At 39.7% G+C, this 27363-nt stretch overlaps 1 protein-coding gene across 2 annotated transcripts in view; it reads right to left on the reverse strand.

Moving 5' to 3' along the window:
- The window catches only part of dpp10 (dipeptidyl-peptidase 10 (non-functional)), a 1734026-nt gene that overhangs the window by 216209 nt on the left and 1490454 nt on the right, over positions 1-27363 (reverse strand). For both annotated transcript variants that reach the window (XM_087989191.1, XM_087989192.1), the window contains exon 8: positions 11522-11642. In XM_087989191.1, the coding sequence (XP_087845317.1) occupies positions 11522-11642 (121 nt within the window). The remainder of the gene's footprint in view (positions 1-11521; positions 11643-27363) is intronic.

The following is a 27363-nucleotide window of genomic DNA, read 5'->3' on the forward strand; positions in this document are numbered from 1 at the left end:
CAGTTTCCTCTTGGTACTATGGGCTTCCTCCCACAGTTCAAAGATGTACAGGTTAGGTGGATTGTCCATGATACATTTTCCCTGTAGTGTCCAGCGATGTGAGAACTAGGTGCATTTGCGAGTGTAAATGCAAGGTTATGGGGAAAAGGGTGGTTTGAGGTGCGATGCTCTTCAGAGGGTTGGTGCATACTTAATAGGCTGGATGGTCTCTTTCTGCACTGTAGGGAGTTTCTATGATTCAGAAGGTGATAAGTGTTTGGAATTTTCTAACCTAAGACCTGTGGATGCTAATTCATGGAGTATGTTTATAAATAGAAATTGACAGATTTCCAGGTGCTGAAGACATCAAGCAGTTTGAGGAATATGTGGGAAAATTGAAGGTGTAGTTGAAGGTCAGCCATGACCTGCCATTGAATGGCAGAGAAGGGGCTCAAAGGGAGCATTTTTGAAAAACATCATTAATGTATGTAGGTTTCATTGGCTGGACTTGTGTTTATTGCCCATCCTTAATTGCTATTGAAAAGGTGGTGGTGAGTTGCATTCTTGAACTGCTGCAATCCACTTGGCGCAGGTATGTCCACAGTACCATTGGGGAGGAGTTCCAAAAATTTGACTCAGTAGGACTGAAGGGATGGTGAGTAGTTTGGAGGGGAACTTGCAGGTGGTGTTCCTATGTATCTATTTCCCTTGTGTTTCTATATGGTAGGGGTTGTAGGTTTGAAAAGTGCTGAAGGAGCCATGATGAAGTTCTATAGTACATCTTCCAGATGATACACATTGCTGTAATTGAGCATCAGTGGTGGAAGGAGTGGAATCTTGTAGATGTGGTGCCAATCTAATGGGCTGTACTGTCCTGGATGGTCTCAAGTTCTTTATTGTTGATGGAGCTGCAGCATCCAGGCAAGTGGGGACTATTCCGTCACACTCCTGACTCGTACCTTGTTGATGGTGGACAGGCTTTGGATAGTCAGGAGATGTTACTCACTGCAGGTTTCCTACCCTCTGACCTAATGGATTAAGTTTCTAAGTTCCTATATCACAGGCTTAGTAGTTGAATGTAGTCCAAGGGTCTGGATATGAGATTTTGATTTTTGACAAGGGCTGGCTTAAATGGAACATCAGAGGTGTAATTTCACCTGGCTGACATTCTTCCTGTGACCTTTCCATTTTGCCTGCAGAATGTAATATGTCTACTTTAAATGAAGTGAAAGACATTAAAGGTTCATCGACACAATGGTCACATAATAAAAGTTGGTAAAAACAAGGACTGCAGATGCTGGAAACCAGATTCTAGATTAGAGTGGTGCTGGAAAAGCACAACAGTTCAGGCAGCATCCAAGGAGCAGGAAAATCGACATTTCGGGCAAAAGCACTTCATCAGGAATAGAGATTGCAGTGTAGTTTTAAAAAACTCTGGCAAGGACCCAGAATATTCCTTAAATTTTGTTGTTGACCAAGATTAAAAATGCTCCTGCAATTTTGTTTTTATTTTCAGAAGTCTTAGGCAAAGTTTTACATCAAAATATGTAATAATTATTTTTAAAAGGCCATCTGCATTAATTCCACATCCTGCAATTGCACCTCTGGACTACTTATTGTTGTCTTCACAAGTTTTCTTGGTCAAACGTATTGCAAGCTAAACTTTCTAGGCAAGCTTTTCATGTTCTAATGATATACTCAATAACATAGAGATGAATTGCCATGGTTTGTCCATACTCGGTACATTAGCCTGAGTCATGAGCTAAGACATTCATGTTCAAGTGTTTGTTTTCTACTTAGAAGATTAATACAAGTTATTACACTGAATAACTGCACCTGTTAGGCATCACCTAACATCATGAGGAACAGTTCTTCCTTACGTGGTATGTAGTTGAAGAAACTGATTCAAAACAAAGTTGTTTTATTTGAGCATTCAGTGTTTGTGTCAGTAGTACAAAAGCAGAAAATCCCTACATGTGGAAGCAGGCCATTCAGCCCATCCACACTGTTCTCTGGAGCATGCCAGAGAATCGATAATCAGAATTTATAGCCTCCTAGCCTATTCCTGTGGCTCTGCATTTGCATGGTCAATCCACCTAGCCTGCAACATTCCTGGACAATACAGACAATTTAGCATAGCCAATCCAGCTAACCTGTCTACAATAACTTGGGTGAACAATCCATGGAAATCTTAAAGAAAATAGGAACTTCATTACTTTTTTTCTGAATAGTGCTGTTGATCAGGAGAATCAAAATTCACTTCCCTAATTACATTTTTCTGTTCAGCTAAGCAATACGTAATTGTAGCTTAGTGGTCCTATGTACTCTTTTACTTGGCTTGCTACATTTTGCTAATGCATCCTAAATTACAAGTTTCTGCTTTCATATTGAGCTTCCACTGTAAGCTGCACTCTGAGGCAATGCAATCTTTTCAATTTGCCAAGGCATGAACTCTTAGGTAACATTAAGACAAAAAAAAGGATTGATTTGACGGAGAAAGAGATGGATATTAAACATAACATATACTTATTTTTTTCTATGGAACCTCCTGTGTTAATTTATGTAAATAATACAATAATTAAAAAGAAGCTGTTCTTTTGCAAGCTAACATGTATTTTTCACAGTAACACAGAATCACAGAATAGGGCACAACAGGAGGAGGGTACTTAGCTTATTATTTCGGAGTCAGTTCTTTCAAAGCGTAATCTAGTTAGCCATATTCCCCACTCTTTACACATGTCTACTCAATTTGTTCTTTGTCAAGTATTGATCCTTTGATTTTGCTTTTGGAGGCTTCTAGTGAATCTGTGTAACCTCCCTGCTGGACGGTATGCTCCAAGTTTGAAACATTCACTGCCTACAAATGTTTTTTTGCATGTTACATTATAAATTCTGATTATCGATCCTTCAGCAATTGAAAACATTTTCTCTTTATTTCCACCCGCAAAATCCTTCATGATTTTAAACAACTCAATCAATTCCTCTTCAATAAATCACTTCTTTACCAAAGTCAATGCTTTCACACCCTCTGAAGTCTAGTATGTAACATCATATTGAGGAGGAGCTAACCTAGATTTTTTTCATATTGATTCAGCATAAATTTCTGGCTTTTATTCTTGATGCCTTGACTTCAAAAGACAAGGATCCAATTCTCAATGTGGCTAGTACTTGAACCTTTAATTAAACACTTTTAAAAAATAATCCAACCTTATGCTCCAGAGCCCAAAAAGCAACAGAAGTGTACCCTTTCACGGATTTATTATGAAAACTATGAAACAGAATTAATTTGGTGTTGGAGGGAGTGGAAAAATGAGTTATTGTTCAACTACATGATGGGATAAAGAAAAAAAATGTAATGGCTAATTTGTATGGTCAATAAGTGTCTTAAGTACTTCATAGTTCATACAAGAAGCATTTCTGGAACACTGCTTCAACTAGGTGCTTTGCAGATTAGGGTTGGCGCACCGTATTGTAACAGTTCTCTGATTCACTTCCTGCAATGTCATCTTTCCAGGGTAATCTAACATATTCCACTATTTATGAAGACAGAAAATACTCTGAATTTGGCATTTTTGAAAACAAATATTTACAAATAATTTTCTGTCCTTTTCAATGGTGCAAGCATTCAGTTTGGATTATGCTAATACTGCTGGAACAGTCTTAATGAAATGTACAAAAATTACAAGTAACGAGGAAGTAGATTGTAAACAAGAAAAATATGAGACAGAAAACACTCTAGGACTGAGAAAAAAAACCTTACTATTGAGATGCACTTGTAAGTGATGGCTGACAGTTCATTGATAAAGTTGTTTAAATTTGAAACAAGGCAAGTTGATTCTGAATGGTCAAGCATTGCCCTTAGAAATGAACCAGAGAACGGCTGTCACATTTATTTTGCATTTTTTTTAAAAAAGTTGCAGTGTGTATGTATTCTCTCTTTTTGGGAAGAACAGGGCCCTGTGTATTACAATATGCAGCTCTAGTACATTCAAGTGTGTCAAGCTGCAAACTGACAATTGTAAATTGGCTATCAGCATAATTTTTCATACACTCGGGATTATATAGCAAATGTTTTCCAACTGCAGAATCACATCAAATGTTGGACACTGTGAATTTTTGAAGTTTAGGTTGGTTCAGTATGGTCAGTCTGTTGCTTCTTGCAAACAGCCAAGTGGATATGTTCCTGTAACGAAATACCTTATAACCATTGAGATCATAAGATTGGGAGATGATGGTTAAGGGGTATTGATGAGTTGTTGCAGTACATTTTGCAAATGGTACACATTGATGCCTTTGTGATTCAGATTTGGAGGCAGTGAAAGTTGAAGGTGTTAGATGGTATACTAATCAAGCAGGCCACTTTGGCTTGAATAATGTTTAACTTCTTCAGTGTTGTTTATTCTACCTGCCAAAATGAGCCAGTTCTAACATTATTCCCATTTCTCATTTATTTGCCCATTCATTTAAACTAGTTATATCCCCTTGTACTTTCCTTATGTCTACTTGGCAGCTAACTGTCCATCGAGTCATAGAGCCATACAATACGGAAATAGACTCTTCGGTCCAACTAGTCCATGCTGACCACAGTCCCAAACTAAACTAGTCTCACCTGCCCCTTTCTGGCCCATATCCCTCCAAACCTTTCCTGTTCACGTATCCATCCAAATGTCTTTTAAATGTACCCATATCCACCACTTCCTCAAGAAGTTCATTCCACATATGAATCACACTCAGTGTAAAGAATTTGCTTCTTATGTCTTTTTAAAATCTCTGTACTCTCACTTGAAAAATGTGCTGCCTAGTCTTGAAATTCCCCATCCTTTTAAAAAGACAACTATCATCAACTCGATCTATATCTCTCATTATTTTATAAATTTCTATCAGGTCATTTCGCAACCAGTGAAAAATGTCCCAGACTATCCAGCCTTTCTTTATAACACAAACCTTCCATACACAGCAACATCCTGGTAAATCTCTTCTGAACCCTCTCCAGGACGATAATACCCTTTCTATTGCTGGGCGACCAGAACTGGTCACAGTATTCCAGAAGAGACCTCAACAATGTCCTGCACAATCTCAACAAAACGTCCCAATTCCTATACTCAAAGGACTGAACAATGAACAATTTGTCTTTAACTGTCATTACTCGCAGGGAACCTGCCACCCCTATCTTGTCTGCATTGAATTCTCCTCTGACATAGTGGGATACTACTATTTAAGGGAAATGATGTGTTCTTCATTAACTTGGCAAGCATTTATTGTCCATCTCTAATTGTTCTGAAGGAGATATTGATGAGCCACCTTCTTGAATCACTGCAGTTGATTTGGAGTAGATACGATCATAGTGCTATTAGGATGAGAGATCAGGATTTTGAACCAGTGACAGATATGGGATGGTGACATATTTTCAAATTAGGATGATATGTGGGAACTTGCAGTTGGTGGTGTTCTCAGTTTTATCACTCCATTGCCCTTCAAGGTGGTGGAAGTGGTTGATCTTTAAGGTGCTATCAGAAGAACTATTTTGTTAAAGTGTTGCAATATATTGTTCAGAGAGTGCACACGGTTGGCTTTGTGCATTGGTGGTGCAGGGAATTAATGTTAGGGATTAGATCGATAGCCAGTCAAATGAATTGCTTTGTTTTGGATGGTGATGAGCTTCTTGGGTGTTGTTAGGGCTGTACCCAGTTGGGCAAATGGGGAAATATACCACCACACTCCTGAATTGTGCTCTGTAGATGGAGGACACTCTTTGAGGAGTCAGGAGTGAGCTACTCATTGGAGAATCATAGTCTCTGAAATGATCTTGCAGACAGACAATTTGTATGTCTGGAAGAAAACAGCAAACCAGACAGCATCGGGAGGTGGAGATGTCGACATCCCGGGTGTAACCCTTTGATGTTTGGGTGTAACTCTTCATTTGAAGAAGGGTTACACTCGAAACATCGACTTCTGTACCTCCTAATGCTTCCTGGCTTGCTGTGTTCTTCCAGTCTATTGCCTTGGGTTCCAACATCTGCAGTTGTTTTGTCTCTAACCAAATTGATATGTCTGATCCAGTTTATGATGTGGAGGTTGGTTTCTGGTCAATGATAACCCCCACAATATTGATGGTCTGGAATTCAGTGATGGTGGTGCATTTAATGTCAGAAGGCAATGGTTAGATTGTTGGAGATGGACATTGCCTACCACTTGAGTATCTCTGAGCCAGGAGGCTTGGCTTCAAGTCCAAGAGGGTTGTGATAACATCTCTGAACAGGTTGATTCGAAAATACCCTGGCATCTGTGTGACATGACTATTGCTTGCCAATTAGCAGCCCAAGCCTGATTACGATCCAGGTCTTCTTACATTTAGACATGGTCTGCTTCAGTATTTCAGGAGTCATTAATGGTGTTGAACCTTGTGCATCACTAGCAAACATTCCCAGCTCTGACCTTATGCTGGAAGATGGTCATTGATGAAGGAGCTGAAAGTGGTTGGGTCTTGTACACTAACCTAAGGAACCCTGACAGAGACACCTTGGGATTGAGTTGAATGACCACAACCAGCTACCTTTGTCATTAATATGAATCCAATCATTGGAGAATATTCTCCTTCATTCCCATTGACACATTTTCTGATAGGTCTCCTTGATATTGCACTTGGTTAAATGCTGCCTGTTGTCAAGAACAGTCATCCCTACTTGGATAAATCTCTTTTGTTTATGTTTGGCTCAAGGCTGTTATCAAATCAAGAGGTGGGTGAGACTAGTGAAGTCTAGTGAGAGTGTCTGTGAGCAGGTTATTGTTGAGTGTGTGCCATTTTATAGAACAGTTGATGATATTTCTGATGATTGAGAGTAGGCTGAGGGGGTGGCAAACACGATTGGACCGACTTTTTCTGGGCAATGTTCCATATTACCAGGTAGATGTAAATGTTGTAATTGAATTGGAACAACATGACTTGGGATACAGCTAGTTCTGGGGCAAAAGTGTTCAGCATTATTCAGGATGCAGAACCCATAGCTATTGCAGTATCCAGTGTTGGCTGAAGGCTGTTAACTGTGGTTCTGGGGAAACTCTGATTGATCATCTGCTCAGTACCTCTGGTTGAAGATTTTTGCAAATTCTTCAGCCATATTGTTGCACTGATGTGCTGGGCTCCCCATCATTGAGGAAAGTGATATTTATACTGTCCTCCACCATTAAGATTTTGTTAATTCATTGCTGGCAGGGCCAACATTTATTGCCCATGAGTTCTGATGGAGAGTCACCAGAATCAAATGTTAATTCTGCTTTCTTCCCACTGATGCTGCCACAACTGCTGACTTTCTTCAGTAATTTTTGCTTTCTTTCAGATACCCATCCTTTACAGTTATTTGTTCTATTTTAACTTATTTCCCATCCCCTAGCTGTTTTGAAAAGGTGGCAGTGAACTGCCTTCTTGAACAAATGCAGTCCATATGCTGCAGGTACATGTATAGTGCTTTTGGGAGGGAGTTGCAGGATTTTGACCTACCAACACTGTATGAATGGAGATGTATTTCCAAGTCAGGATTTTGTGTAGTTTGGAGGGGAACATACAGGTGATGCGGTTCCAATGCCCTCCGAGATGGTCCTGATCATGTATTTGGAAGGTGCCATCAAAGAAAGCTTGGAAAATCTTTGAAGCACATCATTTAGTTTGGTTGTCCACAACTATTCATGCCTGGATGTGACATGACAACAGAGTTTAGATCTGATCCACTGGTTGTGCAATTGCTTTGCTGCATTGCATATTACAAACTTGATTTACATGCATGTAGTCTTGTCTTGTAACATTATCAGTTAACATATCACTTCAGCTTTGTACAATACATTGTGTTGAACCAGGGTTGATCCTCTGGCTTGATGGTAACAGTTAAGTGGGGGATATGCTGGGCCATGTGGTTGAAGATTATGTTTGAGCACAATTCTACTGCTGATGTCCCATGCACTTCATGAATGCTGTCTTGAGTTGCTAGATCTGTTTGAAGTAAATCCAATTCAGCATGGTATTACTGTCACACAACAATGTGAAGATGAGCCATTTTATTCCACAAGGACTGTTCAGTGATCAATCTTAGAATGACAGACTCCCTATAGTGCAGAAAGAGGCTATTTGGATCTCCACAGACTCTCCAAGGACAATCCCACCCAGATAAAGCACCCCACCCCCTCCACCCCAAGTGACATTATAATGGGAAAATGCATTTGCATCAGATACGTGAGGACAAGGTCAAGTATGGCTTCCCACCTTGTTGGTTCTGTTATCAGCTACTGCAGAGACACACAAGTAATTTTGGATTTTAGGACTTTACTAACTTGGTCAGTCGTGGTGAGCTACCAGACCACTCTTGGTGGTGGTCATTGAAGTCCTTCACCCAGACTACATTGTGCACCCTAACCACCCTCAGTGCTTCCTCCAAGTGTTGATCAACATCAATGAGTGCTGATTCATCAGCCAAGGGAGGATTATGTGTTGCTGGAAAAGCGCAGCAGGTCAGGCAGCATCTAGGGAACAGGAGAATCGACGTTTCGGGCATTAGCCGAGGATTATATCTGGTAATCAGCAGCAGGCTTCCTTGTCCATGTCTGATCTGATATTGTGGGACTTTGTGGGGTCCAGAGTCAACTTTGAGCTGCAGACCCATATGTATATCATTGTGCTACCACCTCCTTCCAGTAGGGAATAACATACCTAGGAATAGTGACAGCTATTTGGGATATTGTCTGTAAGATATAATTCTATGCCTGTAAGACTGCTCTCCTAATTTTGACACTGGACTCCTGATGTTAATAAGGAGGAAATTGCAGGGTTGTCTGATGCCTAATTGTTACCAGTCTAGTCTGTCAAGTTTCATTCAATTTTGAGATTTTCTAGCAGTTCATCCAATTGAATGAGGGCATTTTGGTGGGTGTTAAGACTCAACCACATACCTCTGGGTCTGGAGTCATGTTCAGGTCAGGCAGACGAAAGTGAGTCCTGTAGATGCTGGAGATTAGAGTCAAGAGTGTGATGCTGGAAAAGCACAGCAGGTCAGGCAGCATCCAAGGAGCAGGAAAATCGACATTTCAGACAAAAGCCCTACATCATTCCTGATTTTTCTGCTCCTCAAATGCTTCCTGACTTGCTGTGATTTTCCAGCACCACAGTCTTGACTCATGTTCAGGTCAGACTAGTAAGGACATCTTTTTTGTTGTGACAATCAACATAATCTTCATTTGTCTTAATAACCTGAAAAACGATGGTCATGTGAATTCCCCATGCACATCCTTTAAAATGCTACAAGAATGACTGTCTGCTTTATTGGTAAGGCCCTTGGCATGACATTAACTGGGTAAAAAAAAATCTGAACCACTGACAAAAACAGGTTTCCCATTCACGAGATATGAAAGGTTGTTATCATGACTAAATGAACTGTGAAAATGCTAAACTTTGTGCCTGTAAATGACAAATATTCCTGGAGAAATACATTCAGTAATGTCATTGTTCCAACAACATAAAATGCGAATATCTCCCCTGGTCATGTGTTCCTTAAATTATAGGTGACTTTCATTAAATCTAGAATATGTCCATCATTGGAAGGCAAAATCTTCACTGAACAGTCTATTGATTTCAGAGTCAAAAAATTCTGAGAGGAAATACAATGTGTACAAGTGCCCTTCAGAGATAATAGTTGTGAGGTAAAGCAACCACTTGTCTATTGCCTAGTTTCGCTAGATCTGAAAACCTTACATGAACTGAAATACTGTTGTGTTTTTTACTTGAAAATTCAAACATTTAGAAATTAACCTCACTATCTTAAATGACAAGGTGGTCATCACTTCCACAAAACTGCAAAAGTTACCACTGTAGAAACATTACTAGTTTATTTTGAAGTCATAGGACAAGATTGTCAATGCAGGGATTGTCAAACCTGGATAAATTTGAATATTGACACATTATTTTAACATCTAACTGGACTAATTGGCCAGTAGGTGAACGTGGGTCCCAATTAGAGGATTTGAGCAGCTCCCAGAGGTGGGAGTTGCCTGCCTGATGTCAGAGGCATAGACAGCGCCCATGGACAATATGGTTGGGTGGGGCTCTTGTGCTGGCACTAGCTGACAAATTAGACTTCATCAAAATAACAACAGAGAAAATTATTTTGGCTGCACGGGAAATTCAATAGTGTGCTGTTACATGCAAAAGATAGTTTGACCTTAATAAATGTGAAAATTCCAAACCCAAATGGTCAGGCACCTTAATGAGCTCATTAATTGGCTCAGGGTGCCTTTAATTGGCAAGGTTTTTTTACAGTCTCCTCCACTCTCCTTCCTGTACTTTGAAATACAAACTCTCTTGGAGGCATCAAGATCCCAAGATGGTTTCCAGGACCAGAATTTTTAACTCATTCACAGACTGAGAACTGTTAAAATCCATTCCATACAGTCATTAGCCAGCATTTGCACTAACTGGAAGAGTGGACATTCTTAAGGGTGATGGGTAATGAACACACCCTCCCTCTTCACTTCTTCTGCACCAGTGAGAAAGCATATAGGATTAAGCATCGATTGGGCACTTTTGAACTGATAGCAGTCCTCATCCTATCAAGGGCCTTCGCAGTGACGTCCCACCCTGCCTGAAGCTGCTGACCAATCAAATGCCAGTCGCCATGAAACAACCATGAAGATTTGTATCAGTATGGTGAGAGTTATTTTTAACGGGGAAGAGGTGGGGTGGGGATTATTACAGTGGAAGGCTGTAGGTTGTTGAGAGAGGTGTGTCAGAGGCAAAGGCAGGAGGCTTGGCTTTCAGTAGTCACCTCAAATTTATACCCCTAGTTCGATGTAGATTAGACAAATGGAGGCGCAAACCACTGTTTGGAAAACAGTCATTTTTCTCACCTTTCGGGAAAGTAGATAATTGGGCCAGTGGCAGGTGGAGCCCCTTATCTTGTCATTAAATGATAACTTAAAGATCTTAATCAGTAACAGATCAGAAAAAGTCAACCATTGATCTTCCTGCTTAGAAGTTAAATTCAGACGCAGCAAGAAGTAGGCTGATTTATCTCTAGTGCCAATCTGACCCATTATTTAGCCTTCTGCCATCTGCCATGCAACTTCTAGAATGTGGAAAATTGTGCTCACTGTCTCTACAATACAGAAGGAGACTATTTGGGTCAGTAAGTCCATGCCAGCTCTCTGTAATGCATTCCAATTCTCTCTTTCTTGTCCCTGTGATCCTGAAAATTTATTGAGTTATTCCAAATTTGTAGTGATATAATCTATCTTGGATAATTCCTGACAAGAATAAAAAAATGTTTTTTTTTTTAGTTTTGTCGCTCATGAATGTGTTGTATTGAGGTCAAGATTATTTCATATCAAAGCAACAGTATTTATTTTTAACTTGTTGATAGTATTTTCAGAATGGGGGACTTGTGACACTCATGCAGAAAGTAAAGCTAGAGCTTCCACCGTATGGAATGGGAAATACCATGACTTTATTTGTTTTTAGTTTTACTTCAGACATTCTACTTGCAACAAACTTTATGTCTCTTACCTTCATATAACCAATCTGCTATGCCATTGTAGATTATCCCCTCTTTTCCTGATGAGGTGAGGCGCAGGGCACTGCTCTTTACTTCAGTCTGGTAGTAGATATTATTTTCAAAGATATAGACCTAGGGTTTAAAAATAAGGGAATGTATGCTTATTGAATGAATTGACATTTTAAGTCTACATTGTACTTATTGCTCTCACATAAACACAGAGTTGTACCTCTGCATGTTAAGTGTGATGCATATTAGGATTTCTTATTTGGTGCAAACAGTTAAGATTAGTTTCATTTTATAAAGTGTTTACCAATGTCCAGTTTATCCAAAAGTAATTACGATGTGTTTTCTGAACTTGGATTCACTGGAGTCTTGACTGTTCTAATAATGAAACCAAATGTTTATTTAATTATTTTATTCATAAGGCTGTTATAAAAATGCAATTCCTAATTTGGTGGAAAATGTGAAAATAATATGAGAGCAGGAAATTTCAGATCTTTTGAGGGATTATAATTAACATGCTGTACCACTAACTGGATTATTACTTATAAAAATTGTAATAAGTCTTAATAAAATATATTTTGAAGATTACCGATTGCAATGGGTTAAGTAATTCTAACATTTACAACTGAAATATCCAATGCATTAATTATTTTGCAATCTATCAGAGCATGCACCCACATTACTGTATTATCTTTACAATTCCCTGGAACAAGTATTATCTGGAAAGATCATCTTTCAATGTTAAAACACAACATTGATGCAAGAATAATTATTTGCTTCCAACGAATGTTTTGGATTATTACAAGAATTAAGTCAATATGTACAATAGTAGTTGGAGTATTTAGTTCATATATAACGCAGAAGAAACTAATGGTATATAAAAATGAATTCATCTGAAATAAAAAATATGTAATTGCAAAAATAATAATTGTAGATATTCCAAGTTACTCAATTTTAGTGTTTCCTTCTATAAAGATTAATGACATGTAAGGCACAGAATGAAGAAATAACGTGCTTCAGACTGGCCTACAATTTAATGGGTGAACTATTTTATTGGAAATGGAATAAAATTAAATATTTTACATTTCATAATATAATCTGCTCACTTAGTTTTTCACATCACTAACGATGTTCAAAGGCAAGTATAATTAATATCTCTCTATATATGTAATATATAAGCTTGCATACATTTATAGTTGTTCAAAGATAACTGTACTCTAATTAGTAATCAGGATATTAACACTGGTAGCATAATGACACAGTGGGTTAGTACTGCTACCTCATAGTGCCAAAGGCTCCTGTTCAATTCCAGCCTTGGGTGGCTGTGTGGAGTTTGCACATTGTCTCTGTATCTGCATGTACTTTCTCTCAGTGCTCCTGTTTTGTCCCACAGACCAAGGATGTACAGGTGAGGTGGATTAGTCATAGGGTAAAAACCCCATGCAGGATTATGGGGATAAGGTGCATCCAAATGGCATGCTGTTTGGAGAGGCTGTACAGACTCAATGGGATGAATGGCCTCCAGCAGCATATTAAGGATTCTATGATATATACACATCCATATCTACTTATTTATATCCTTACAAATGAAGAGATGAAGGTGGATATGTATTTATATATTAATGCCTTGGCTAAGCTAAGTCATAGCCAGTTTATTAAAACAGAATCAGTTATCAAATTCACGTTTAAGTTTTAAGACAGCAGACATTTTATTCTTTCTCTCAAATATAATTTTAAAAAGCATTGGATTAGATTAGATTCCCTACAGTGTGGAAACAGGCCCTTCGGCCGAATGAGTCCACACTGACCCTCCAACGAGTAACCCACCCAGACTCATTTCCCTCTGATTAATGCACCTAACACTATGGGCAAATTAGCATGGCCAATTCGCCTGGCCTGCACATCTTTGGACTGTGGGAGGAAACCAAAGCACCCGGAGGAGGAAGCCACCGCAGACACGGGAAGAATGTGCAAACTCCACACAGACAGTCTCTCAAGGCGGGAATCCAACCCGGCTCCCTGTTGTTGTGAAGCAACAGTGCTAACCACTGAGCCACCGTGTCGTCCAACTTTCCTCCCACAGTCCAAAGATGTGAACGTCAGGTGAATTGCTCATGCTAAATTGCCCATAGTGATTGGTGAATTAGTCAGGGGTAAATACAGGGTAGGGGAATGGGTCTGGGTGGGTTACTCTTCAGAAGGTCTGTGTGGACTTGTTGGGCTGGAGGGCCTATTTCCATACTGTAGTGATTCTAATCTAATTGGAGTGAGAAACACAAAATATCACATTGTACATCCTAAGTGATTTTTTTTCTCTGTAAACCATCTATTGATTAGCAGTATTTGTTAATATATACCCAAATAGTATACCTCTATTTAAAGTATGATCATGTATGAAACTTAATTGATAATTTGCATAGCTAAATTCAAAATCTAAGTTTTAAAATGGAAATGGTCAAAAGCATGTGAAAAGTAATTTTGGAAAATATAACTCACTAAATTTTCACCTGAACCTTTTTTGCACCAACCTTCCTGAAAAGTACTTTTGAACATATTTCCTACGTTATTCACTAGCTAATACTGAAATGCCAGAAATTTGCATAAAACAACTTTGGGTCACGATATCAGATAGGGAGTGGACTGCTATCTTGCTTCACTCACACAGACCATTGCCTGAGCTGTCCCTTCTACTCTCCATTATCAAGAGCATTCCAGCTGTGTAGTCCTTCTTGGCATAGTTCCAAAATGTAGTAGGTACAATGAGATAGACTTTGGTTAAGTATAGCTCAGATCTGTCAGACAAGCAGCCAAAACAAATGAAAAATAAATTGCTTTCAAACTTGACAAATTTCAGCCACATTAGGTGTAAAATAAACTGGAATAAACAAAGTAGAAATAAATTGCCATTAATAAGGATAATATTGCACCAAAGGTTTTTGGTATTATGCCAAGTCAGTGTATTGTTTGCTTAAATCCAGGGTGTTCTCATAAATCTGCTATTTGCACGAACCTATGCAAATTTAGGTGTCAGCCTAGGTTTCTGGAAAGATAATTGAAGAAAACTGCATGTACAAAAGTTTAAGATTAAATTGTGGAATACATTTATTTGCATTGCAAAATTTCCTCTCCTCAGATGATTTTGAGTTTCTTTCTGAATTTTACAATGTTGTGTAGACATTACTGACCCGCTTTTCTATGCCGCAACAATGAATACATTTCAAAAGTATTCCATTTCTTAAGTATTTAGATGCCTGGTGGTCTTGAAAAGTGCTGACATAAATGTGTTTCTTTAAAGGTTTGCAATACAGCCCTACAGACTGTTACAGTATGACTGTCATTACAAAATATCTATAAGAGTCAATAACATAATGTCTCAAATCTATGGTTGACAGAAGGTGCATTGCTTTCTGAACAGAAAAACAAAACACGTTTTCCATTCCTGTCTACCTGTGGGGTAATAGATATCTTCTTGGACAGATAAGCAAACTTTTTTTTAAAGTTCTGCCAAAATAACATGTATAACTTGGTGAACTTCATTTACAGACAACAAAAGTTTTATGTCTGCTGGTTTGAATTATATATCAATCTATTAATTTTTTTTGGAATCCGTGTGTTTACCAGCCTTTCAAATAAATAGACTAATGCTAGATTTTTCTCCATATGATTAGGATTATATAATTGATCTTCATTTTGTCTTTGCTGGTCCTTTTCCTCTCCATTGACAATTTCTGACTTTATGATGGACAGTAAGTCATTGGTGAAGCAACTAAAAATGTTTGGGTTAAGGACACAAATGTAAGAATCTCCTGGGGCTGAGTTGGTTGACCTCAAACAAACACAATTGTTTTTCTTTGTGCTGTACCAAGTGACATGGTTGGCAGCACAACACTACTGGTAAGTGCTTCACTTTGAAACATTCCATTACTGCAATTTTAAATGCACTGTAATGTTTAAAATTCTTTGACATTTAATTTCTCTTCAGCATGTTCACTATTTGCATGACATGATCTTGTCAAACATTATGAATAATGCCATTGCACTGATTTGTTTTTCCAAATGTTCAATACATCTCTCCTCCACAGCACATAATCATTCTGATAATGGGATACAAAAACCTGATTTATGTGTAAACAGCAACTCACCTGAATCAGACAACAAAAGTTTTATGTCTGCTGGTTTGAATTATATATCAATCTATTAATTTTTTTTGGAATCCGTGTGTTTACCAGCCTTTCAAATAAATAGACTAATGCTAGATTTTTCTCCATATGATTAGGATTATATAATTGATCTTCATTTTATCGCTAATCTGAGATGTACAGTCTCTAAAGAGAAAATAAACATTTTGTAGAACAAACAAGCACAGGTAATATTTCAATATGTCACTATTTAGCACTGTTTGACAGAATGTAGTTTGATCAGGAAAATTTATGTTTTAAGTATCTCCAAGTTTCACAATCTTCATTTTTTTTACTGATATTGGGCTGCAATTACTCTGATACATCGCTTGTTTTTCAGCAGCACAGCTGATTCATTACTCAGTCCCCACTCTTAAATTGGACCTTATCTATTTTCCATTGTCTCCTGCCCATCCAGCAGCCAAACCTCCGCACAAATGAGGTATTTGACTGTTTGCTCATTGATCAACACAGTGTAATGAAATAAGAATGAGTAGGTGAGTCAAGAGAAAATAACTGACCTCTTTGTCTTCCAGTGACCCATGGTATCATCAAAACAGATATTAAGTCTGCATGAGCAGTTTAATTGTAAAGTCTGGAATGGAGCAATAGTTACTGTACCTGGCCACACCTGGCTCTCTTTTTACCAATCCTTGGAGATATGGCTGTAGTTCAATAAGATTTGACTCAAATCTTTGGGCAACATCTGCCCCTTTTAATCTGAGCTGCTTCCTTTCTCAAATCTGAACTGAAAGTCCCTCTGTACTATAATGGAACATTTTGCATTTTCGTCATTTCCACAAGGAATCAACCATATAGCAGACACCCAACCTATAAAATAAAGTTGGTGTCAAGATGGAGTTTGGGTTCCTGGTTCCTACCTGGCTCCTACCCTCATCTGATCTGAGTAAAACAATGCCCTGGTCAATTTATGTCTTGCCGTTAATTCATACATTCTCTGAAATGCATAATGATAAGGAAAAAAGATATTATGATTCTTTACTCAATGCTAGTGTCAGACTGTAATAAGACTTTTTTGCATCCTCCCTTGTACAATGACTGTGTGCAAAAGAAATCATCTTGTAAATAATTGGCTTTGTTCAAAGGAATGTTGTGGAAAAAAAACTCTGGAGAACATTAAATAAACTCAAGATATAGGCTTGGGCAAAAATGGGTGATGGTAGGGTATTAGCCATTATATAGGCCCTGGTTGGCTGGTTCACAGACCAGGGCCCAAATGGCTGTCCTGCAGCCTACTGCCTGCCTTGACCCATCAGATATTCCAATGGACTTGGGAATTGCCAATCAAGGCCATTTAGGGAACTGAAGGGTTGTTTCCTGCTTTGCTGCTATTTTGAAGCCAGGTTGAGGAGATCAGGGATTTTGACAGGGTGGATTCTTGACAAGTTAACCTTTTGAGCCTCAGATACAAAATGGGGATGAGAGGGTTGTTTGCTGTTAGACCAGACACCACGTGAGGTTCTCGAAGATTTCACCATTCCATACAGTTACTTCAAATTTTAAAGCCCAACTAAGGAATGATGAATTGGCACCCCTTTCTTATTCACCAAGACCCTTACTTAGACACACACGGTTGACTTATAATGGATCCTTCTCTTGTGGATGCCTATCTTCCAGATCAAATTAATTTGTTTTTAAAGGGAGTCCGTTTAACCAGATATTCTTGAGTTGACAACAGTGAGTTTCTTTTTTCACTAAATGTGAAAATAAATAATAACATAACACATATAGATTAGGAATAAGAAGTGACCCAAGGAAAAAAAATGTTTGAAGGTATACAGATCAGTCTGTCTGGTGGTTCATGAAGCACATATAGTGGAATGTTCACAGCTGAAGAGTTGGCTTTGGGATTCTTGGCTTTTGCTTGATAATCCTTTCATCCTATTCCCTTTTGACAGTAGTTGGTTGGCAACTGTCAAGATGATAGAGTCCTTCTTGATTGGTTTCCTTCTAACTGGCTTGTTAGTTAGTTGTCTTCGATCATTCAGAGCAAAAGTAAAATTTCACCTGCTATACAGGGGTGAATAGTGGATTGTTCTTTGACTGTGACCTTCTTGATACACTAGTGCTTAAATACAGGCTTGAATATTTAGTTTGCTACAATGTCTTCTCCCATTAACACACAAAGATCAGGTTTACAGTAGTTTTTTTATATATATACTCCTAGAAGTACAAAATACAAAAATATTTCTTCATGTGCTGGCGGTAGTAGTGTAATCTGACAGATCTTACCCTGTTACATCTCTCTCTCTTCCTTTTGACAAATCCCTGACAGGCCCTGGCTGTTAAATTATGAAATTTAATTGCTTCCACATGGAACTTTGACAAATCAGAAAAATTTACACCTGCCATTTTTTTTTGTTGTTTGTAAGTAGTCCTGTTTTGAAAATCCAGCTTGACTTAAAAATTAAAAGATGCCTATAGAATTTCAGGGTTCTGATCCATTATCATGAAATTAGAAAAATCAACTGCCAATTCCTTATTGCTCATTTTGTTTCCTTACCATCTGCCAGGCTCTGGAATTTACTCATTTTTCTTAATGCCAGTTTCTGTAATAATCCTGCCAATAGGAACGTATATCTAAATTTTCCACTCATTGTGCTCAGCTACCCTTGATGGAAAATAATAATCAGGGGAGAAAGTGAGGTCTGCAGATGCTGGAGATCAGAGCTGAAAATGTGTTGCTGGAAAAGCGCAGCAAGTCAGGCAGCATCCAGGGGACAGGAGAATCGACGTTTCGGGCATAAGCCCTTCTTCAGGAAAGGGCTTTCCTGATACATTTTCCATTAGGACTCCCATCCACCCTCCCAGGACCCCTTCTCCCATCTCCAACATTCTCCATCCACTTTGACACCCCATGCTGGTCTGTTACCCATCCTCAACCTCTTTATCTCCAATTGCTGCCATGATATTGACTGGCTCAACTTGTCCACCCCTCTCACCCACTCCAACCTCTCACCCTCACAAAGTGCAGCCCTCCACTCCAACTCAACATCACCGTTAAACCAGCAGGCAAAGGAGGGTGGGCGCAGTGATAATTTGGCGCGCCAATCTCTTCACTGCTGAAACCAGGCGTGAAATCATGGACACCTCTTCCTACCATTCCTCAAACACAACCGCACCTCCCATCATTAAACCATCATCTCCCAGACCATCTACAATCTTATCACCTCAGGGGATCTCTAATGCACAGCCTCCAACCTCATAATCCGGAACACCGCATCAGCTGGTTCTACCTCTTACACAGAATTCACAAACCTGACTGCCCCAGTCGACCCATTGTCTCTGCCTGCTCCTGCCCCACTGAATATATCTCCTCATATCTTCACACCATCCTGTCCCCCTTGGTCTAGGAACTCCCCATATACATTCAGGACACCACCCACACCCTCCACCTCTTCCATAACTTTAATTTCCCCAGCCCCCAATGCCTCATCTTCACCATGGATGTCCAATCCCCGTACATGTCCATCCACCATGGTGAAGCCCTCCGTTTCTTCCTCTCCTGCTGACCCAACCAGTACCCCTCCACCAACACACTCATTTGATTGGCAGAACTGGTCCTCACCCTCAATAACTTCCTTCAAATCTTCCCACTTCCTTTAGACCAAAGGGGTAGCCATGGGCACCCACATGGGCCCCAACTATGTCTGCCTCTTAGTCAGGTATGTGGAACAGTTCATTTTCCGCAGTTACACTGGCACCATTCCCCATCTTTTCCTCTTTTACATTATTGACTGTACTGACATCACCTCATGCTCCCACGAGGTTGAAATACATCAACTGCACAAACACTTTCCACCCTGACCTCAAGTTCACCTGGACCATCTCAGACACCTCGTCCCTCCCCTTTCTGGACCTCTCTATCTCCATCTCTGGCGACCAACTCAACAAGGACATCTACTTCAAACCCACTGACTCCCATAGCTACCTGGACTACACCTCCTCCCAACCCACCCTCTGTAAAAACACTATCCCTTACTCCCAATTCCTCTGCCTCTGCTATATATGCTCCCAGGATGGCCTCCTATTTCAAATACCGCAATTTTCCCTCCCACGTGGTCAACAATGCCCTTCAGTGCATCTCCTTCACTTCCTGCACCTCCACCCTTGAACTCCACCCCTCCATCCACAACAAGGACAGAACCTCCCGGTGCTTACCTTCCACCCTACTAATCTCCAGATACAATGCATCATCCTCTGCTATTTCCACTACCTACAATCAGACTTCACCACCAGAGATATATTTCCCTCCCCACTCCTATCAGCGTTCCATGCACCAAATAACCCCACTGCCCTGTGGCTGACCACTTCAACACGCCCTCCCCTTCCGCCAAGGACATGCAAGTCCTTGGCCTCCTCTACCGCCAAATTATGGTCTTATGGTCTACCACCAAATCCAAGCGGCGGAGGAAGAATGCCTCATCTTCTGCCTTGAGACCCACCAACCACTTGGCATCGACATCAATTTCAACAGTTTCCTCATCTCTCCTCCTCCCACCTTATCCCAGATGTAATCATCCAACTCGGCACTGCCCTGTTGAACTGTCCTACCTGTCCATCTTCCTTCCCATCTATCCGCTTCCCCCTCCCCCCTCTGGCCTATCACCATCACCCCCCACTTCCATCCACCTATCATCTTCCCAGCTACCTTTGCCCCAGACCCACCCCACCCTCCTATTTATCTCTCAGCCACCTTACCCTCCACCACATTCCTGATGAAGGGCTTATTAATGAAATGTTGATTCTTCTGATCCTTGGATACTGCTTGACCTGCTGTGCTTTTCCAGAGCCACATTTATTGACTCAACATGGACGTCTATTTCAAATCCACTGACTCCCATAATTAGCTGGACTACACCTCCTCCCAAGTGCCCGTCCTGTAAAAACACTACCCCTTACTCCCAATTTCTCTGCCTCTGCCATATCTGCTCCCAGGAGGAGCAATTCCACTCGAGGACATCTCAGATGGCTTCCTATTTCAGATACCGCAATTTCCTATTACTATGTGGTCAGCAATGCCCTCCAGCATATCTCCTTCATTTTCTGTACAGGACATACCCGTGCAATTTTCTACCTTGTCAGATTCCGGTGTTGTAACTATAGTGGAACAGCTTGATTAGAGGAGTAGCAAGTTCTGAAGCACAAGTCTTCAGGACTACTGCCAGACTGTCATCAGCGCCTAAAGCCTTTGCAGTATCCATTGTCTCCAACTGTTCCTCTTCATCACGTGGAGTGAATCAAATAGTATCTGTGATGCTGGGCACCACTGAAGAAGACCAGGATGGATCATCCACTTGGCATTTCAGGCTGAAAATTGCTGTGGATGTTTCAGTCTTATGTTTTGCAATGATGCATTGGGCTCTTCCATCATTGAGGATGAGGATATTTGTGGAGTCTCCCCCTCCAGTGAGTTGTTTAATTGTCCACCACCATTCATGGCTGGATGTGGCAGGTCTGCAGAATGCAGATCTGAGCCATTGGTTGTGGAATCACTTAGCTCTATTATTTGCTGCTTCTGTTGTTGTCTTGCATGTTGTGCCATTTTTCAGCTTCACCAGGTTGACACCTCATTTTTAGGTATGCCTGATGCTGCTCCTGGCATGCCTTCCTGCACTCTCCATTGAACCAGGGCTAATTGCCTGGCTGGATAGTAATGGTCGAGTGGGAGATATGCCAGGCAACTTTGTTACAGATTGTGCTGGAGTACAATTCTACTGCTGTTGATGGCCCACAGTGCCTCACATGATTCTCAGTCTTGAGCTGCTAGATCTGTTCGAAGTCTGTCCTATTTAACATGGTGATAGTACCACACAACATGGTGGAGGTTATTCCCAATGTGAAAGTGTGAATTTGTCTCCACAAGGACTGTGCAGTGGTCACTCTAACTGATACTGTTATGGACAGATGCATTTGCAGCTGGCAGATTGGTAGGATGAAGTCAAATATGTCTTTTCTTGAAAAAGCTTTGTAATAATACTCTTATGCCAAATATATGCTGGTACACAATTATAAACTAAACGTAATACAGGAAAAATATTCCAATGTAATGTAGGTGTTTAATTACATGTAGTAATCAAATGATTAGATTCCCTACAGTATGAAAACAGGCCTTTCGGCCCAACTTCACATCGACCTTCCAAAGACTAACCCACCCAGACTCATTCCCCTACCCTATTACACTACATTCACCCCTGACTAATGTGCCTAACCTACACATCCCTAAACACGATGGGCAATTTAACATGGCCAATTCACCTAACCTGCACATCTTTGGATTGTGGGAGGAAACCGGAGCACCCAGAGGCAACACATGCAGACACGGGGAGAATATGCAAACTCCACACAGTCACCTGAGACTGGAATCAAACTCAGTTCCCTGGTGCTGTGAGCAGCAGTGCTAACCACTGAGCCACTATGCCACCCCAAAATGATTTCTCTTATTTTTTAGAAGGTGGTTTGTTTAATCTACTGCCTTGCTAACAAATTCCAAGTCAGATGAAAGCAGGTTCACAAGGTCTTTTTAGATATTTTGATGGTGTGTTCTAGCTCTAGGTTCATTACACCATAGAAAAGAGAGCCCTGGAGAAACTGAGATGTAATTTTTGATGGAAAAGATATTTAAAGTGGAGCTTAGACTGGGAACTCCTGCTCAGCTTTGCCTAAATATTAAATTAGCAATGAGGAACAAAGAGCTGTGAGTTTCCACTGCAGGTAAACAGTATGCTTCTCAACAAACACTAATACATTTTTACATTAAAGGCTGCTCTCTTAAAATTACTATTGACAACACGTTCTAATCAATAATTCTACAGTTATGAAGTCAGCAGAGAGAATGTGAATAGAGTAAATTTCTGGTTTTGGATACAGAAGTCCTTCTCAAACATGGGTTTGATGTGGAGATGCTGCAATTGGACTGGGGTGGACAAAGTCAAAAGTCACACAAAACCAGGTTATAGTCCAAATTCAAATAAACCTGTTGGACCACAACCTGGTGTCATGTGACCTCTGACTGCAAACATAGGTTAAAACAATAACTGCAGATGCTGGAAACCAGATTCTGGATCAGTGGTGCTGGAAGAGCACAGCAATTCAGGCAGCATCCGACAAGCAGCAAAATCGACGTTTCGGACAAAAGCCCTTCATCAGGAATAAAGGCAGAGAGCCTGAAGCGTGGTTGACAAGGAAAGAGGTGTTGTGAAATCTGGTTGCAAAGGAAATTAGTGCTCTTGGATCAGTGCATTAGATGTAGTGACAACAATAGGATAAAGTTTAAGATTCATTGTAAAAGAGAAAATATCAGTGTAAAAACAAGGACATTGGGGTGATAAGAAATGACATTTTCTCAGGACATTAATAGGTGACTCAGCTAGGGTGAGGTGGTCAGAGAGGTAAGAGTTATAAAAGGTTGAGATTTGGAGCCATGTCGATGCACTATTTTTGACAAAATTTGTATATAAGCTGGGAGAATGTGATGATGAAATTTATCAATAATATCAAATAAGGAAGGAAGGAAGGTTACTTTTTTAGATAACCAAAGGGACTTGTAAAGTAACATTGACAAGATGTGAATGCATTAACATGTTACGTTTGGAATTCAAAGTTAATGTGAGGTGATAACTTTAGTTAAAGAAAAGCACTAATTATATACTGAATGCAAGCCAAAATGATGCACACAAAGAGAAAAGGGATTTGATGCACAGATTCTTGGAGCATTAACGAGGATGTTTGAATTTTGTCTTCTTTGCAAGAGCAAGTTTGGTGTCGGGGGTATTTATTCGGGTATGAGGGTGGCCAGTAAAGTCCCTGCATTGTCATAATGTTGCAGCTTGTGGTGAGAATGGATCGAAGGCATGAAATATTTAAAGACATTTTTTATTTTTCATTCCAAAACAGTTTGTTGTCAAAGGAGGACTGTGACAGAAAAACTGTGGATTGAAATTAAGTGACTGTCTGGCAGAGTTGCGTGTGAAACCAATGGAATGTCACACCCATAAATTTAAAAGGAACATGTCAAATAGGGAGAGATTTTACAAGAATGGATCATGTGGGAGTTATCTCTCCTGCCAGCAGAAAGCCACCCTTTGAAGACTTGTCTATTTGATTCTCAATGAGTATATAAGGATACAGGTTAAAAAGTCAGTTTCAACTCCACTGAAGTAGACTTGTAGGACTGAATACTCATGTGTACCATTCTGGATTCAAATATTAGTGTGCTGGTAAGGTCACAGTCAAAGATCTATCCTCTAGTTATCCCTGTGTTGCAGACAGAATAAGAACGCTCTCCCAAACAGCAGAAAGAAAAGAATTAGGACTAAGGAACATCAATTATTGCAAAAATCATCAGTTTAACTGCCAACATCAATTCTACTGTGATCCCCATGCAATGTCCACAATATTCAACTATCCATTTTTGGCCACAATTCAGAGACAGATCATTTTGTTTTAGCACTTATCCTTTTGGACTCACCTCTCAATACTAATTTGTGTGTATGTGAATTAGGTTACTAATTTTTTTTGCATTTCGTAATAAATAAACTCTTTATTAATTCAAGAAAGCCTGCTTAGATTGGTTTCCTTTAAAACATAACTCTTGGAAGACAGCTAATAAAATGCTTTCTTGATGACAAAATTATTAGATTTCTTAGGACTGATCTACCTTTCATACACTTTTGGGAAGGTGGTGGCATAGTCGTAATGTCACTGAATGAGTAATCCAGAGCCACAGACTCATGTTCTGTGGTCATAGGTTCAAATCCCATCAAGGCAGACAGTGAAATTTGAATTGATTAGATTCCCTACAGTATGGAAACACAGGCCATTGGGCCCAAAACGCCCACACTGACCCTCTGAAGAGGAACCCACCCAGACCCATTCCCCTACCCTATATTTAGCTTTGACTAATGCACTTAACACTATGGGCAATTTAGCATGGCCAATTCACCTGGCCTGCACAGAGGAAACTAGAGCACCCAGGTGACATTATTCAGAGGGAAATGGGTCAGGGTGGGTTACTCTCCGGAGGGTCAGTGTGCGCTTACTGAGCCAATTGGCTTGTTTCCACACTGTAGGGAATCTAATCTAATCTAATATAATCTACAGTATGTGGGATTTTAATGTTAATCACAAAGTCTGGCTTAGTAATCACGTGCGGCTCAAAGGAAGATGGTTGTGATTGTTGGAGGTCAGTCGCCTCAGCTCCAGTACTTTACTGCAGAGGTTTGTCCGGTGGTGTCACAGATCCAACCATCTTCAGCTACCTTAGAAATCACCTTCCCTCCATCATAACGTCAGTGTGGGGATGTTTGCTGATGATTGCTCAATGTTCAGCACTATTCACAATTCCTCAGATACTGAAGCAGTAGGTCTGTGTGCAGTAAGACTTAGATAACACCTAAATTTTGGCTAATAAGTGACAACTAGCATTCACAGCACACCAGTGTGAGGCAACGACCATCTCCAACAAGAGAGACTATAACCATCACTCCATGATTTTCAATCGCATCACTCCTTTACTGAATTCTCCCATGATCAACATACATTTGTGTTAACCAGAAACTGAACTGAACCAGCCATTAATACTGAGGCCACAAAGCAGATCAGCGGCTAGGAATTATGCAGTGACATTGTCTTCCTATATCCACGGTGTCTATCCACCAACTAGTGATGGAGTCTCCTTGCCAGATGATTGCAGCTTCAATAACACTCAAGAAGTTTGACACTATACAGGATGAAGTATCAGCTCGATTGGGATCCTATCCACCACATTCAAACATCAGTCTTTCACCACAGTGGCAGCACTTGCTATCATCTAGAAGCTACATTGCTATAACTTGCCATACCCACGCTTTACAGCATGTTCTAAACTCATGGTCTCTACTAAATAGAAGGCAAAGATGAGCCGATACATAGGAACATCAACAACTTGCACACTCTCCATATAGTCTTGCACTATTTTGATCTTGAACTATAATTCCTTCACTGTTACTGGGTCAAAATTGTGGGACTCCCTCCCAAACATCACACTGGGTGTCCCTACATCCCAAGGGCAGCAATAGTTGCCAAAGGCTGCTTACCAACATCTTCTCCAGGATAATTGAGGGCGGTCAATAAAAGTTGGCTTAGCCAGTAATACCCAAATCCCACAAATGAGTAAAATAAAGCAAACTTTTATTTGTTTGATTCTTGTTAATTATATTCTTTCCTGTTTAATAAACTTAAAAGTTTTCTTAAAATGTTTGACAATCAACATCATAAATAGGGAGCACCAGCTGTTTTGCAATATTCTGACATGATCTCTATATTTAATGAGGTGTGAGCATTTTTTATCCATAGTTCACTACTGTAGCATCATTTCTTGAAGCTTGGATGCAGAACATTTCATCCTTTTGCATTATGAATATTCAAAGTTCCAGATGTTAATGGCTATTTCATTACTTGCTGCTGTTTTCTAAATGAATGCTAGCAAATCTTCTGCAGTTTCAAACTCTGGCAAGCCTATACCTTTTCTTTTCATTGATAAAATTTGTTCTTCATTTTTCTCTCTCTACGTTACCTGTTTTACTGAGATGCATTGGGTGTCTTACAATTTACTTTAAAAATTTGTTTTGCTGAAAGCAAACAAAACATTGTCTTTCCAATACTTGTAATTCATTTCAGCATGTCTTTTAGTTTACTTTCCAATCACACAATTTATTGTAAGAGTCAGCTTGGTTCCTTGCTAGCTATTTCATCTCTTAGTGAAAAGATCGAGGGTTCTAGCCCTAATCCAGCATTTGAGCACATAGTCAGATTTCAGTACAAGGTAACAGAGAATATATTGCATTGTCTTTTGGATAACATAAATTAGCACATATATTTACATTGGCAGACATAAAAGATCCCATAGCACTATTTGAAGGAAGGCAATGGTATTCTTCTGTTGATTTTATCTCCATTAAAAACAATATCTTTACTTTGCCTCATACCTGTTTTCACATGAGACGTTTATTTAAAGATGAGATTGCAAAACATCTGGAGATGAAGGTTTATTACAAGAATCATAATTGCAGAATTCTAAAAGGAAGATTATTTAACCAATCTTATTCAATTTCTCGTAAAAGTATCAGAGTAAACAAGGGCATGCTTTGGATGTGGGATATGACGAGGAGTGTTGTAGCAGTAAAGTCACTGGACTATTAATCCAGAATCCCAGACTACTGTTCTGGTTAGAATCCCACCATATTAGATTGTGAAATTTGAATTCAATAAAGAATCCAGAGTAAAAAGATTACCTGTAACCATGACCATGATTCTGTTGAGTAAATAGACTCTGTTGATTGTTGTAAAAACCCTTCTGGTTCACTAATGTCTTTTAGGGAAGGAATTCTGTCATCTTTACCAGGACTGGTGTACATGTGACTTCAGATTCAAAGCAATGTGGTTACCTATAAACTGACCTCTGGGAAATTAAGGATGAACAAAACTATTGGCACTTACATTTCATGAATGAATTAAAAAAAAACATGACATTTCTGTTAGCCTTTGATAAGGTGCCAGACTGGAGAGCTGACAAAAATCATTTGTAACAGAACCCATACAACAAAATGTACTGAAATACAGCTACAAAACTGAGGCTAGAAGTTAGACAAATCTTACTGTATACTGAT

This window comes from Chiloscyllium plagiosum, unplaced genomic scaffold (genome assembly GCF_037043375.1).
Source record: "Chiloscyllium plagiosum isolate Xiang-an unplaced genomic scaffold, Cpla_swu_hap1 HiC_scaffold_7, whole genome shotgun sequence".
Lineage (NCBI taxonomy): Eukaryota > Metazoa > Chordata > Chondrichthyes > Orectolobiformes > Hemiscylliidae > Chiloscyllium > Chiloscyllium plagiosum.